A 16,572-nucleotide genomic window follows, 5' to 3' on the forward strand; every position below is an offset into this window, starting at 1 on the left:
ATCCACATATGCGCAAACTGGCGATGTGCGACCCCATCAAACTCCCGTACCAGGTCAACCTGTTGACTCGGCATGGGGGGGTCAACAATACATCCACAACCTCACTCTTTGAACTTGGCAGCATGGCTCCTGAAGTCATACAGTTCGGACACCTTAATCTTCCACAACACTGTATGGGCATCCTAAAAGAAGCACAGAAGCCAAACACCAGACACTGCTATTTCCACAAGTGGAAGAGATTCGTCATTTGGTGTCAATCTATGCAGATAAACCCCTTAGAGTGTACTCCATCACACATTCTTACTTACATGCTCCACCTGTTGGATTCAGGGCTGGTCTTTAAATTCTCTTAAAAGTCCACCTAGCAGCTTTATCAGCATACACCACCTCTCAAAGTAAAATCTCATGGTGGAAAGTGCCAGTCATTAAGGCATTCATGGAGGGAGTAAAGAGACTACACCCTCCGATCTCTAATCCCCCGCCTGTTTGGGATCTAAATGTAGCACTAGCAAAACTCATGGGACCCTCCTTCGAGCCTTTGCATCAGGCTACTCTTAGACACATAACCTATACAACTGCCTTCTTAGTGGCAATTACCTCCATAAGAAGAGTCAGCGAACTCCAAGCCTTGTCAGTGCAGGACCCTTTCTTTATCATTCATAAAGACAAATTGGTTTTACGGATGCACCCTATGTTCTCGCCTAAATTCATTTCCAAGTTTCACATAAACCAGTCCATCGAGCTCCCGGCCTTCTTCTAGAAGCCAACAAGCTCAGCTGAGGTGAAACTCCATACACTAGATGTGAGGAGGGTGGTTCTCTACTACGTAGATAAAACCAAACCGCTGAGGAAGACTGATCAACTGTTCGTCTCCATGGCTACAGGCAAACAGGGAGAACAGGTTTCCAAAAAAGCCATCTCCAGATGTGTAGTCAAATGCCTTGGTGTCACAAAACACTGCCTATAACACCAAGAGCCCACTCCACAAGAGGTACCGGGGCCACTTTAGCTTTCATTGCAAGTATCCCCCTAGACAGCATTTGCAATGCAGTTACATGGGGCTCAGTCCATACCTTCACTCAGCACTACTGCATTGACACCCATTCCAAGACAGATACACAGGTGGGACAAGCGGTTCTAAAACATCTGTTTGCCGCTACTCCTTCTCTAGACCCACCACCTTCTCATAACACTGTTCGCTAATCTATTCATAGCATGTGATCTAAGCAGATTACACAAGCATCAGAAGGAATACATTACTCACCGTAATCGTATTCCTGGTGCTTGTATCTGCTTAGATTCATATGCGCCCACCCTTCCTTCCCTGAGAGAAGGTGCATAGATGTTACATGAGCTTTTTATATATCTGCTTGGAAACTCTTTACTCATGCTACTCCTCATGCTACCTCATGTCAGAAAAAATACAATCTGATGGACCTACATGCGTGAGGGATCATGGGTACAGGGGCCGTCACAATAGGGATAGTATAACTGGCACGCCCCTTTTCAATGTCCATTTTCGAGTTTCGAAAAACAACTGTAATACTCAGCAGCTTCCACTGGATGTCGGCCTATGCATAGCATGTGAATCTAAGCAGATACAAGCACCAGAAATACGATTACGGTGAGTAATGTATTCCATACCTATCCCCAACACAGATGGACCAAGCCAAAATTCTAAAAAGGTAAATAAGATAATATTTACACACATGCAATCATGGTTTAGGTGTCCAAAATGAGAAACACACCACAATATAGATATAGGTCAATACTGTTAAAATGTAACCTAGCGTGAGGGGGAAAAGATGTTACACAAATGATCACAGGACTTAAAATGTGTAAGGAAGTTCCAGTCAGTCCACAGAAGCTAAACCTAATGAGGCCAGTGCCTAATCTATGAACTAGTGTTCCACGAAGTTCAAGGTAAGGTCCCGGGTTTGGCTATTTTGGAGAAATTTGATATGGTATTTAGAGCACGAGGAGCAGTGGCCCAATTCTTATGATTTTAGGAATAGGTTTCCTGCAAAGGAAAAGGTCGGCTACCAATCCCAGCCATCCTGGGGACCACAGATAGGGTTTGTATTCCCAGGTTCTGCAAACATTGAGAAGTCATACGTTGCTGCTGGGGGAAATACTTCACACCCAATGTTAGTTAATGGGGGTTAGGGGTCTTAAAAAGTGGTATGTACATATCCAAATCAGAACAAACAATTACCCCATGTAAATCAGGCCTGTGGGAAACAACTGCTGTCACCATAGCTTTGGGCATTGGAGCTCCAGGAATCACAGGTGCATAGTTTTCTTGAGGTAACTCCTTTGACAGTTGGGCCCAGCTATTCAGCGGTTCTGGTCTCTGTTAGCAACCTAATGGTTCTGAAGATCACCAGGCTGAACTCAGTATGAATAAGATGAGGAACATCTGCTTTTGTTCTCACAATGTGTGGGGACGCCCAGAAAGCCACAGACATATGCGATGAACAGTGAAATTGACCCTAAACAGGGTCTTCAGGCTCAACGACCTAGGATCCGAGTACTTTGGGGTCCAGCAGGATTCCTATTTTTGAGGGTGAGCAGCAAGCTCACAAGGAGGATGCAATGGGAGTTTCACAGCACAATGCTGTATGAGAGCCAGGCAACAGAAGGACCCCTTTTTGGATGATGGATTCCAACTACAGACTGTTTAAAGCTCCATGAGGATTTCAGGACTCTGAACTTGTTAGGCCCCATCCCACCTATCTGGGGCACGCAACATTCAAACCCTAGGCAGCTGTCCAATCTGGAAAAGCCACGACCTCACACAAAGTCCAGTTGGTGTTTTGGGGAAGTTTGTAGCCCCTTATCAAGCCTGTACCATTTCTATAAAGCCACAAAGAGGATGCCAGTATATGTCCACACCATGCTCCTGACTGAGAGAAAGGTGACTAAAGGGACAGTGAAACATTTTGAACACTGCAGTGCATACAAAGCTGCCATGTGGTGAAATTAAAATGTGCACTGAATGGCACGCATTAGGGTAAAAAATGAAGGTCCCACTGCCACCAACCTGTTTGGGTTTCAGTTAATATTGGGTAAATACCTGTAGTCCAAAAAAGAATAGGAAATCGGAGTTTTCCTGCAATACTCCCCTTGTGAAAGGTATTAGTGCTACAAAATACTTAAATGGGTGAAAGGGTTCCTTGTACTGGTAAGGTTAGGGAATAACTAATGCACTCAAAACAAAATGATTCAAGCCCAGAAGTAAGATTTAAAAAGATTTCACTCCCAAAAATCAGATCTGGTTTACTGAATAGCAGATATGTAAGGGTACCATTAAAGTAGATGGGGAAGCTGCAAAAAAGAAAAATCTCCCCTAGCAGTTCCTGGCTAAGGTACCCCATTTTTGTTGCACTCGCCAAAGTTTGAATTATCCAATTATTGGTTAAAGTAAGTTTAGTGGCAAAGCTAAGATCTAATTGGGTTCTTGCAGTCATTCCTTTACTGATAAAAACATTATAAAATAGTTAATGAAGGACATTTTCAGAGATTTTCAAACAACACGAAAGATTTCTCCCAAAGGCGAAACTCAGCATAGTTCGAGCCAAGCTCGTGGATCCATCTCTCAAAACTAACTATCAAGCAGAGCTAAAATATGTTTCAGGAACACCATGCTTCTAGTAGGCATATCGGCAGGGCGTGCGGAGGAGATGAAAGCATTTCCAGTGCACAAGCCATACATTGATGTTGCAGGAACAAAGTGATGTTGCTTAGCAATCCAACATTTTACCCAGGTATCCACAGACTTTCATCTAAATCAGTCATTGGTCTTGCTCACTTTCTTCGAAATCACTTCATTCCAAGCAGAGCTGTGATGCCAAAAGAGCTGTGCAGGCTATATAGAAAGTGCTAAAAGCATACACAGAGCCACCCATCTCTTTACAGTCTTTGGCAGCAGTACTGACTGAAGAGCAAGCAATTTCGAATATTCTATGTCACAAGAATGTTGCGAAACCATGACTATTTATTTAGTTTATTTATTTGTGACGCGCCCAGCAGCCAGTGAGTATGGGAGCGCACATAAACACAAAGGGCATAATCAATGTTAACAAGACAAACATGTGACCAAGATCAGTTGTACACAGCATGTACAGCCGAAATAAGAAAAGGCCAAAAAACTCTATGAAAAATGTGTGTTTTATCAGCAGGCTTTTAAACTGATCAATCTAGTACCTCTTAAATCAGGAGGTAATTGATTCCAAAGAGCCAGAGCGGAGTAGTCAAAGGCCATACAGAACAGAAGGAGACATTCCACAAGAACAATTTCGGCCATTGCCAAACCTCTATTTTAGCAGATAGCCTGCTTCAAGACGTCTGCCGTGTAGCGAAGCGGGCAGACCAAATATTACTGTTCAATATGCAGATGAGGACGGAAGCCAAGGAGTGGTACAGAGCTATTTTTGATACGGTGAACCTCATATTTTTCCATTTTATTTCATGTGAATGTCTTTTCAATTAGATACTGGATATTAATCTATTTAAAGTATTTGCATCTATAGAAATCCAATGCTGGAGAGGAACTCATTTGCTTAACCGTGCCAATAGATGTTTAGCCTTGGCATCTGTTAGGGTAGATTTTCATTTTTATGCTCAATCTCTATACCCATGTGTGTCGCCCAGCACTTTTTGCTGGATTTATGGATTTTTTGTATGTTCCCCTGAGTTTAGTTTAGTTTAGTTCATTTATTTATAAAGCGCAGAAACCAGGCCCAGGGGCAACCGGGCCCATACTCTTGAGAACAGGTTATAATAAACAGTAAGTACACAATGAATTTACACAAATATACAGCAATATACAGAAAGAGAACCATTAGCAGATTATAATACAAGTACAATGAGAGGTGTATATACATGACCTATAGCACACATGGAAACTGGGCTGAGTGAGGGTCTCATAGATCATGGGAGAACAGCCAGGTTTTGGCGTTGTTCTTGAAGGATTGGAATGATGGTTCAGTTCTGATAGGAGTAGGCAAGGTGTTCCAAAGTTTGGAGGCTAGGACAGTTAAGCTCACCCCGCCTGCTTTTTGGAGTTTGAATCTAGGCAAGGTGAGGCTGTGAGTTTGGGCTGATCTAATGGGTCAAGAGGATGTGTGGAGTGTGAGGCGAGCGGAGAGGTAGGGTGGGGCATTGTTGTTCAGGCATTTGTGAGTCAAGGCTAGCGTTTTCAGGGCAATTCTTTGTTTTACCTGGAGCCAGCTTAGGTCCGATCTGACGGAGGAGCTATGGGAGTGTCTCGGGATGTTTAAGGCGCCCTTAAGGCATTATTTTTTACATTTTGCAATTTATTGAGGTAGGCCTGACTGTTCCCTAGGTAGAGAGCACTGCTCTTTTTGGCCATGACGAGTGTTCTGGCGAGGGTGATGCAGTTGGTAGAGTTTAGGAAGGGTCTACAGACAGTGATAAGTTTACAAGTATATGCAGATGCCGACCTTACTGCATTTGTTTGTCTGTTCAAGGAGAGCGTGGAGTCGAGATAGACGCCTAGAGTCTTAGTGTCTTTGGAGACCTTAATATCGTTGCCGTCGATGGTGACGGCCTTGTAGGTTTGATCTAATTTGATAACCGATGGTTTGATCCTAGAAGGAAGAGCTCGGTCTTATCATCGTTGAGGCAAAGTTTGTGATGTGCCACCCAGGCCTGAATGACCAAGTAGACATTGTTAAGGGCTTTAGTATCGGCTGTGTAATCTCCCGTGATAGGGATGAGTATCTGGGTGTCATCCGCGTAGTTGGTGTAGGAGACACCCAGATAATCAAGCACATCGAAGAGGGGCTTAGTGAATACGTTGTACAACGTAGGGGATACACACGAGCCTTGAGGAACGCCACAGTGAATGGGGGAGGGGTCAGCTGATGCCGTAGGTGAGAAGACCCTCATGGATCTGTTGCTCAGGAATGAATGGATCCAGGCATTGGCAGAGTCAGAGAAGTGGGCTGCAGATTTAAGGTGTTGGCAGAGTATTTGGTGGTTGACCAAATCGAAAGCCAAGGAGGGGTCGAGGAGAAGGAGAAGAGCTAACTTCCCATTGTCCTTTAGTGTCTCCATCTGAGTTTTCAGGTCAATCAAGGCTCATTCAGTGCCCTGTTTAGGACGGAATTCTTATTGTCTTAATCCCAGAAGATTGTTTAGTTCGAGGTAATCCTGAATGTGCAGGTAAGCTGACCCGATCCAGGATCTTGAGCAAGAATGGGACTGTAGTGATTGGTCTGTAGTTAGTTGTGATGTTACGGTCAAGGGAAGGTTTTTTGAGGAGTGGGATTACCCATGCGTCCTTTAGGTTATCTGGGACAATACCCGTCTTGAAAGAAGCATTTATGAATGCTGTGATGAAAGGGGCTAAATCGTGAGATGCTTCCTTGATCATAGGTGCCAGGCAAGGGTCACCTTGGCAATTGGATGGTTTTAAGTTGTTTATGATTCCTTCTACTTCAAGGGTGGTGAGCGGGGAGAAAGAGAAAGGTTTATGAGAGGGATTGGCTTGGTGAGTAATGAATGTGGGTGCGGTCAGTGGTTGGTCGGACTGTAGGGATTTCTGTTTGTCTCTGATTTTAGATTGGAGGGTGGCAATTTTACCCAGGAGTGCTGACTGAATATTCATGCACCAAGTACTATCTTTGGTACACGAGTCAGGGGGGGCTGCAGGTGTCTCAAGTTCCTTAAGAATATTGAAGAGTGCTTTCTTTCGTGATACTTTGTATTTCTTTTTATACATTCTTTTTGGAGTTATACTTTCCTCAAAGTTTTATGGCATCTATCATTTTTTATCTTGTGCATCACACAGCACTCTCTGTGCAGTGTTGCTGGGAGCCCTTTGGGCTTCCTTTTTTATTTTCTATTATAGGGGGATATGTTTATCCTTCCTGTCTTTTCCTATTGTGAGATTAGCACGCCCCACCTTATGTGGAGTTCTGAGGGCCTACATAGTATCCCCCTTCTCACTGTTCCTGTAACGTTTTGGACAAACCTGAATGGCTGGTGGCAGTGGTTTTATCCTACCTATTTTTGTGCAATTGTTACTTCCAGGCTGTACTCACAGCCGCGGTAGTGCACAGAATAATCACCATTGACCCAAAATGGTGACTGTATTCTTTTTTCATCATTTCTTGTTTGCGTGTCCCTTCTTGATCCTTCTTCTGCCACCTTGGGTGGGGGAGGTCCTGGTTTGACTTTTTTCTTCGACAGGAATCCTTTGTGAAGCCTGCCAAGAATCCAGTGTGTCTGCAGACAGGAAATAGGGGAGGACTCCGAAACTCTGCTGTTCTTTGTCTTCTGGTATGCCTGTCTGGAACCAGTTCCAACTGGAGGTGCACTGTCCTAAAAGGACACCACCCAGAGTTTGAATGGTGCATGGGTGCTGAGTGGCTGGGTTTCTGCATAAAAGTCATGAATCCTGAGGCTGAAGACAAGCTGACCCCTGGAACTGAAGAATCGACGAGGAAGAAGAGGAGAGATGTCCGCATCCACTTCCAGACGACCGTAGACGCTTGCTGTGTAATCAATGCTGCTCGACCCCTTCTTCCTTTGCTGGAAGCCTCTTCACTTGACTACCGCTGCTGCAAGATCCACTCCAGTGTCCCATCTTTCGTCTGCATGACCAAGAATCCGGTGACCGGGTCTACTGCTGCTGCAGCATCGTGGGGACATCGTGCTGAAACCTCTTCTTCACTCCTTAAGTACTGTGAGACTCTTGGTAGAACTTACCTTGAGCTGAATTACTGCTCCTGTGTTGCTGGAGGGCTGATTTGTTTGTTTGGTAGTTTACCCATGCACATCCACCCAGACCTAGCACCTGTGTGCCTACAGGAAGACCTCTGCGAAGTCCCTCGCCCTTTTGCCGAAAACGTTTGTTACTTACTTGTTAGAGAATACTTCCTCTGGGACTTTTACATTTTCTACAGCTGTGCCTTACCTGTTTTGCCCTCCAAACTGACCTTGAGACAGTCACAACTAGTTAGTGATGGACTTCTAAAGTGTTAGGCCTCTGTGAAGTTATTGCCAAATATTGACTTTTGTTTAGTTTACCTTACTTGAAAGAGTTTTTACAAAAGTATTTTACTTGCCTTGAATGGCATGCTTCCATTATAAAAAGTATTGCAAAGTGGTTTACTTACTGTGAATAATGCATTGGTTTTTCATTATCAATCCTAACCAGACATGATTGTATCACAGTGCAGGCAGTCACTCTGGCAGACATTGATGGGCCGCAAACCAGTAACCTCTTGGACGTACACATGACTCAGACACTCAAATCTTTGCCTAGCTTCTATATGAAAGAGATGTTTCACTTACGAGGGGCAGCAGTCGATGCAGTTCACACTGGTGTCATGGCCTGTCAGTCTATTAGTATCAACTGCTGAAGTTGTAGACCAGGGGTGGAGCAACGAGTCGGGAAGGAGAAGAGTGTGCAAGGAAAGTGACAAGGACATGGAGGTATGGGAGAAGGAAGAGCAGTAACCAAAGTAACCTCCAAAGATTACTTTGGAGGTTACTTTGGAGGTTACTTTGGGAGGTAACCAAAGGGAGGTAACCAAAGTAACCTCCCTTTTTGCCATCTGTCAAAGGCAGATGGCAAAAAGGTAGGGCCTGGCTAAAAACTAAGAACCTGGAAAAACAACTTGGGTAGAGAAGGGGCAAGCCAAGGGAAGGCCCTGACAGCCTCAATGAGGGTGTTAAGCCTGAGAACCCCAGGCTAAATGCATGCATAAATAAGAGTCTTTTGACTCAAGCACTTATAGTTACCCACAATAAACACGGGTGGTGGTGCCAGGTATTTCATAAGGCAAGGAGAACATTCACAACATTTTGACAAGGACAATGAAAGACCAAGACTGCCCAGTGAAAGACCAGAAAGACTACAAACGTTCAAGAAAGCAGTCAAGGGACACTTAAACCACCGATCCCCATGAGTGACTTTTTCTGCTAGGAAGGCAGAATCCTCTAGCGGAGAAAGGAAGAGACAAAGCACCACAGTCATTTGAAAAGTTTGATAAGTTGATGTGTTGTGTATCCCAGCTCGTGTCCTCAATTAACTCAATTTCATACTTTTTTGTATTGCTTCCAATAAACAACTTTACCTATTTTTGTTACCTGTAAATTCCTGGCCATGACAGTGAACAGACTCCGGGATTTCAAATTGAAATACCTACTTTTTTCAGGATTATATCATACATTTCTTACTGAGATGAAGTCCTTTTGTTCCATCAGATAGCTGTGGCCCCTACAACGAGTAGAGCTCAGCATCTTTATAGTGGCACCTTTTTAGGGAAAAGCAATATTGTCTTTATAATGTCTAGATGGGAAATGGTTAGGAAAAGTGACCCTGAGCGTTACAGATCACAAATTGCTCAGGGCAGTTGAAACAAGTCTCTTCTGACCTGTTTGACAAAGGGTGAAGGCAATTCTGAATCTTATTATAAGAGATTATTCCATTATTTTGACCACACAATTACAGCACCCCTTTGTCCATATATTGGAATAATATTTGGAGTATCTTTAATACAGCATTTGGGAAGACAGTAAACATTTACACACTTTGTTAGCCTAATAGGAATATGCTTCTATGAACTTATTGAACCGTGAATGTTACACCATCCAATTAAGCCGCATACAATGTGCCCGCCTGGGAGTTCAACCAATGTAGCCAGGCTGTTAATACAATTTATGTGGTAGTATTTTCAGTATGGTCTTTCAGACCTCTGTAAATTGAAGTATGTTTTCTAAAGATATAGGATGCACAAATGTGTTTTAATTGTATATTTGACACGTTCAAATAATTTGGTGCCATATACTCAATGCATTCTACACTTTGTGCTTTGTATTTTAGGAGAGACTGGCATTGGGAAGTCAACGTTAGTAGATACACTATTTAACACAAATTTTGAGGATTATGAATCAACACACTTCGAACCCTACGTAAAGCTGAAAGCACAGACTTATGAGCTCCAAGAAAGTAATGTGCGATTGAAATTAACCATCGTAAATACAGTAGGATTTGGTGACCAGATAAACAAAGAAGACAGGTTAGTATGACTACTTAAAGCATATATTGTGAAACAACATACAGAGGGATTGACATTACAATTAATATTCTTAATTTGCATGTGTGAAGTACAGTGCATATTATTGATCTACCTATTTGATTATTGCTGAAAATTAATTTGCATCAATTTCTCCCCTGCACATTATGGGGCATGCGTGTTGTCACTTATGAATCTCTTATCTTTACATTTCTTTTAATGTCAGATAGTTGCCCACACCTATAAAGGCCTTCTTCTTTCAGTATTAAGGCTTTCTTAATTATTATTATTATTATTATTAGTACTACTATTGCTACGGTATTTATTGAGTGCGGACCTAGCTTTGTGGAGCGCTTTACATGTCATAGTGAGGAAAGCAGCTTTTCAATGGAGGGGGTACTAACAACGGGGTATGGTTGAGAGGGAGGGCAGATAATTGGGCAGCAAGGGATCTACAAGCAACCAGGGTTGGAAACTGGAGAGGTAGATCTCCCAGTCTCAGATTAGGTGAATAGTGGAGGGTGTGGCGGCCATGGGGTTAGGGACTTGCCATTCCTTGAATAGGAGGGTCTTGAGCTCCTTCCTGAAATGTAAAATCAATGGGGAGTCTGCTCTTGGAGAAGGTCCCAGAGTCTGGGGGCATAGACAGAGAAGTCCTTCCATCAAGCACAGATAGGATTCAATTTACCATTTTAACATGCAAAACAAACACCTATTTATTCAGTGATCTATCCTTCCTGTAGCTTCATATGCCCTCAAATCCTAACCCCTTTGCTCCCGTTCTACCTCTTAGTCAATCTTAGCAGCTGTGATCTATCAGAAACCTGAAATGCCGGTGTAAAGCTTGACCACCAAGGAAGTTCATCAACACTAAGTGAGTTTGGGGGAGGATGAAAAGAGAGAAGGGAAACGTTGCCCTGTGACTTATCTGTGGGCTGTTATTGTTGGCATAGAGGACATTTTAAGTGTGTTAAACAAAGCTCTCACACTTTTTGTAACTCCAGTCACCAGTCCCAAATCCTGCAAACTGTCTGTCCCCTACTTGTCATTCCACTCATAACCTGCAGGCCTATTAGTTCAGGGATTTCTGGGGTAGACAGACAAGGATTTATATCCTGTTTCGACAGCCTGACACATGTTTTTCTTTGCCCTGATGGGTAAATACCATAGATGTCCCACTAGAGAAGCTCCTGTGTAACACAGGGTGAAACCTGCTCTTCGCCTGCCGCACTGCATCCCTAGAAATTTTGACCTGTGTTTTCAGTTCTTTGTCAAAATCAATCCCTCATTTTAAAGCCTGAACACAAAAAAGGCTGATTTTTGTTTGGTTGTTTATGTGCAGGCTTTAAAGTACGGTATTATTACATTGAATCCATCTCCCGCTCATTCTCCCGTTAATCGGGAGTTTAACCCCCCAAAACCCATTTTCCCCACCCACATGCCCTCACCCACATCTAAACACACATTCTCCCCACACATACTCATACAAACACATACATGCACTCAGAAATACAGTTTCAAAGGTACCTGTCATTTCTGCGTCGTGTCCCACTCCTGAATTGTGTCCGCTGGGCCACACAGACTTGTCAGCCCCTGTGCACACTTGTGTGCGGCAGGGCTTGACAGTCTGATTTAGAAAGACGGATCTGTGAAGTCACAGAGCAGTCTTTCTAAATCAGTCTTTTTTTCCATTTGGAAAACAGAAAAAGGTCTTTTGACCTAGGCCAGTGTTTCCATATACCAGGTAGGTCTGTATTGGAAACCCAAAAGTTATTGCCTCCCAATGCCTCTAGTATGTTGGGAGTTCTATGGCAGCCCTTCCCTACACCTGGCTATTCTCTGATTGCTACTGTACAATGTTGCAAGGTATCTATAGAGCGAGACAAACCAGAGTGTGAAAGAGGGAGCCAGTCAAAATGGGAGCTGTCTTCAGAGATCTGTGGGTGGAACTGAAAGAGGATCAGTTGGTGGTGGGGATTGAGGGATAGCAAAAGAGGATAGAAGAGCATGGAAACTCAGCCCCCTGTTCTCTTCCCCACAGCTTTGATGAGGCACTTGACCCAAAACTAGTATTTTACTCTCAACCTCCTAGAATAACCTGCACCCAGGTTTCTTCCTCTAAACTACCACCTTGTAGAGATTCTTCAATACTAGGACTTGTCTTTCTGCCGCACACTACTTTACCGTTGCAGTATAGGAAGTATCCACCCACACCCAGTTCCTTCTTCTGAATTTATAAACCACACACTGACCACTGCACCATCCACCTCTCATGATTACACTTACAAAGGCCAAGGATAGGCCTCTGGACACCATATGGCATGACGGAACTAGACCTCCCTATGATCTTGCACTGCAACATATACATAGCCACAGATTTCTGAATTCATAAATGCTTACTTGCATCAGAGCATGATTTTGCAGATCTTACTTTGACTACCATTTTACCAACATCAATCTTTCACCATCTCACTATCCCATTTGACTATATCATCTTTGGGAAGGCTATAGAAGGGCTCATAGGGAACTCTGAGGGCTAGGGCAAGAAACCAGCCCCGCGATTTAACCTCTGGAGGTGGTTTGCATGACTTCCCCAGAGCTCCCTCATCTCACCTGTGACAAATCCCCCGATGTCGCCACTTCCCACCTATGGGTAGCCCCTTCCCATGATTCCAACACGGTGAGGTCGCTACTCAATAGTCCCCCTGGGGGTGGTACTCAGCTAGTGGATCTCATGGGGAGGGAAGCCCCCTATGGGATTAGTGATGACCTGGCACGAACATGGGATCCCCATAACCCACCTAACCCTAACCCACCTTCCTGCCTGCCACTCATCAACACTTTCCGTAGTTTTCCTATATGTTTATGCCAAACTGTCAGTATAGGAGCTACTGGGACAGGTAAGAGTGTGGACTTCTCAAGGGACATGTATCCCTTAAGTACCAGGACGAAAGAGAAACCAATTGGCTCACTGGAAGAGCTCAAGTTCAGGACTGGGATTTGAATGGAACCTGATTGGGCAAAACCCATACAAAACAGAAGAGGGAAACCAGGAAGGACAGTGAACCAGGTCTGCAGCACCTAGAAAAGAGAATCCCACGGGTCTGACTTTTATTATTTTATAATTCATCTTCATAGTCACAGTACATGGCAGGATAGTGAACCGGGTCTAAAGCAGAAAGACAAGAAAAGTACACGGTTTTGGGACCCGCACCTGTAAAACTGGGAATTAATGTTGTTTGAGGACTATTGAAGTGCAAATCAAGCCAGGCAAAGGGAGTGTGCAGCCGCCACAATCCTGCAGAGGCGGAGGAGAGAAGCCTGAAGAGCCGGAGAGACGCACACCAGTCCCACGAACCCCCAGAGGTGAACCAAAGTCCCATAGAAAGTAACCACAGGTACGAGAGACTCAGAGGGGACACGGGGTGGAGGAAAGGAAAGCTCAAGCAGCTTTCTGCTGGCCCAGTAGCAATAATCAAACTATTGGGAAGGGTTGACAGTGCAACCAAGGAGAACTTCCTTTTCGCAGTGACAGAAACCATCCCACTGACCACCAGACAAGGGTCTGGGACCCTAATGCAAGTGAATCGAGCATCCAAGGAGAACTTCCTCCTCGCAGTGGTATCAACCAGCCCATTGACCACCAGAGAAGGGTCTGGGACCCTAACAAAATTGAACTGAGCATCAGAGGAAAACTGACTTGTCGCAGTGGCAACTATCAGCCCACTGGCCACCAGAGAAGGGTCTGAGATCCCGACATAAGTTTACTAAGCATCTGAGGAAAGTATCCTCGTTGCAGTGGCAGGGAAGAATCCACTGAGGCTCTGAGAAGGATTTGGGACTTGGTTACTTCCGCAAGAAGGGGCCGAAAGAGCCATCAAGTTGAGGGATACGGAAAAGAACTCTCAAACACCATGAGAACGGAGGCATTCTTCTGGTGAAGAGAATGGAAGCTCTTTTCGTACACTCAAGAGATGCTAGTGGAAGGGAGTCATTCCGCTGGCTTTGTTGTGAACTATATAGGAGTGTGCAGACCAATATCAGGAGAAGGGAGTCATTCTCCTGGTCCTGAAAGTTGGAGAGACTGAAGTTCTATTGATTAAGAGACATCAGGGGTTGGGAATCATTCCCTCCCCCCGTGCTTTGGTGTAAACTATATGAAGTGTGTGAACCAATACCAGGAGTAGGGAATCTTTCTCCTGCTTCTGAAAGTTGACTGATGCAAAGGTTTGTTGGAACCGCAAGCCAGGGGAAGGGAGTCATTCCCCTTGGCATCCTTTTGGGAAAGAACATTTTAGGAAGACCACCCAAATACCACTCAAATAGAAGTAGGTTGTGACACAGGACGGTGGAGTTTAATTTTGATGGAGATTCTGACAGATACTTTAGTATTAGTTTGAGGCAGGGAAACCCCTGAAGCAAGTAAGGTTTTCTTCTCTCTTTTAGATAAATACATGTTTTTACCAACCAAAATGCCACCCTTGTGTTAACATCCCTCTTAGACACCCTTAAATGAACAATATTTTACTACGTGTAGATGCCGAAAACATTGTGGATTAGAAAAAGCATTAACCATAAGCCTAAAGACATTAAGTCCTCAGCATTGGCTGTTGATTTGTTTTATCCCTCCATCCAGACCCTGTTACCTGATAATATATCTGTTTTTGAGTTGATCCCCCAATGTGATGGTTATTCCTTTCAGCCATCACTGCAGAGAATGAATAAAGGTGTTGAAATAGGTCTGTGTGTTGCATGTTCTGTTGTATCCACCTCAAGACAATGACCGGCCATCTCAGATCCCCCCATCCACCCTCCCCCCCACCCTTGCAGGGCCCAAAGCAACAAGAAGGCCACATTATGTACGATCTAATAACATAACATTCTGCAGGTCTCATTCTGTGTCACCAATTTCTCTCTGCATCCTGCAGCTGGGGGATTTGTGCCTTGCCACAATGGGTTTTAGAGCTATTTTGTCAGGAAGTGTGTGTTTTCAACAATTTTTGCTGCTAGAACCACCCTGCTGTCGTTCAGGTCTGTCCTCATGTTCAGGCATGTGCTGATGTTTTGAGACCTGACCTGATGGGAGTAATTCTGCCTGGCATTTGTTGAGAGTTCAACTTTGTTGTCCTGTTCTCCCTCCTTCCCAACCTGGTTGAGATAGGCCTGCGCACCCTGGCAGACCATGGAGCATTTCTAAAAGATATTTTGTAATGTTAAAGCTTAACAATGGGCATCGCTTGCTGTGCTCCTTCACCCGTGGGCCCTAATAGAGTGGCCAGGTGTACATTTTTGTTTCTGTTTTATCTACCTCCCTGGTACGTAAGGAAGTGTCTTGTTGCATCCCCTTTTCATGTCAGCCGTAGTACTTGTCACTGTGCTTGACACTTTTGGGGAAGCTGGACATTTTTTTTTTAATTGCCGCACCGGCTGTTCTGGTAATTTTACCACCCCTATGCCTCATGCTGTACATAACCACATTCAAGATATGTATTGGTTGTGGTGGGAAATATTCAGCAGCTGATCCTGACCACGTCTGAGGTACATAGCTACCTCTACTCTGCCTTTTACTGCAATTTGGTACTTGGGTCTCTGACAGAAATGCTTCATCTCATGTGCAAGAAGGGGCTGGTTTCGTGCTGTGAAACACTTGTGTACGAGCGCGATATAAATAAAATATATCATATCATTAGATTTGTTAAAGGTTATAAGCTGGTGGATTTATGTGAGAGGGCAGGTGGTTTGGTACTTGGCATGGTATCAAGTCTGAAATCGTGATTTGCTGTTAATACGACTCTCGCATTCTCACCTGCGGGCCTTCCTCTACCCGATTTAGGGGACGTGTTTGGATGAAAGTCTTAAACTGTGACGCCCACTGAATGCCATTTCATTTTCGTTTTTTTCTTTCAAGGTTCATCAACCTCTTCTTTCCCAAATGAGTCTTCATCTAAAGCGTCAAGGTGATGTAATTCAGTGTATGTACACCTCAGAATACGTAAGACTGCCAGGTCAGGGTGCCCCAAGAGTACCTAGTGGTTTGTTTCCCAGAGCTGGTCGCCCTGATAGGCTCCTTGTATGCACTCTCTGTCTGGTTGTAGTAATTTGTAATACTTTAGAAGGCAGCATGTTGTTGCAGCCTGATAGGGAGATTTTTCCACAGCCCTCTTGTCAGAGATGTAAGAACACACGTCCTTAGATTAAGACGGGTTCCATCAACAAGATAGACCAAAATCACTCTATTGGGTGGCATTGGCAGAACAGTCATGCCTCACTGAGGGGAAGGCAAAAGGCTGCTGGATAGGTACAGTATGTACCAACCGAGGAAAATATGCACTGGAGGAATACTGAGAAATATACACTGTATTGTTATAGAATTACACATTAACTAACTTTAAATATAAATAAGTACTAAAAGTAACACAACACACAGTGAAACATAGTGTTTGTATAAAACCAGTAAAAAAGGCTTAAGTGTAGATCCGTTCTGCTCCTAAGGCAATGTGCGGCCTCTACCTTAGTATAT

General features: G+C 44.0%; 1 protein-coding gene across 1 annotated transcript in view; it reads left to right on the plus strand.

Moving 5' to 3' along the window:
- SEPTIN10 (septin 10) overlaps nucleotides 1–16,572 on the plus strand; it is a 671,502-nt gene that overhangs the window by 242,714 nt on the left and 412,216 nt on the right. The window contains exon 4 of the mRNA XM_069636860.1: nucleotides 9,860–10,055. Coding sequence (XP_069492961.1) covers nucleotides 9,860–10,055 — 196 coding nt within the window. The remainder of the gene's footprint in view (nucleotides 1–9,859; nucleotides 10,056–16,572) is intronic.

The sequence above is a fragment of the Ambystoma mexicanum genome, chromosome 7p, assembly GCF_040938575.1.
Source record: "Ambystoma mexicanum isolate Mex_15411 chromosome 7p, UKY_AmexF1_1, whole genome shotgun sequence".
Classification (NCBI taxonomy): Eukaryota; Metazoa; Chordata; class Amphibia; order Caudata; family Ambystomatidae; genus Ambystoma; species Ambystoma mexicanum.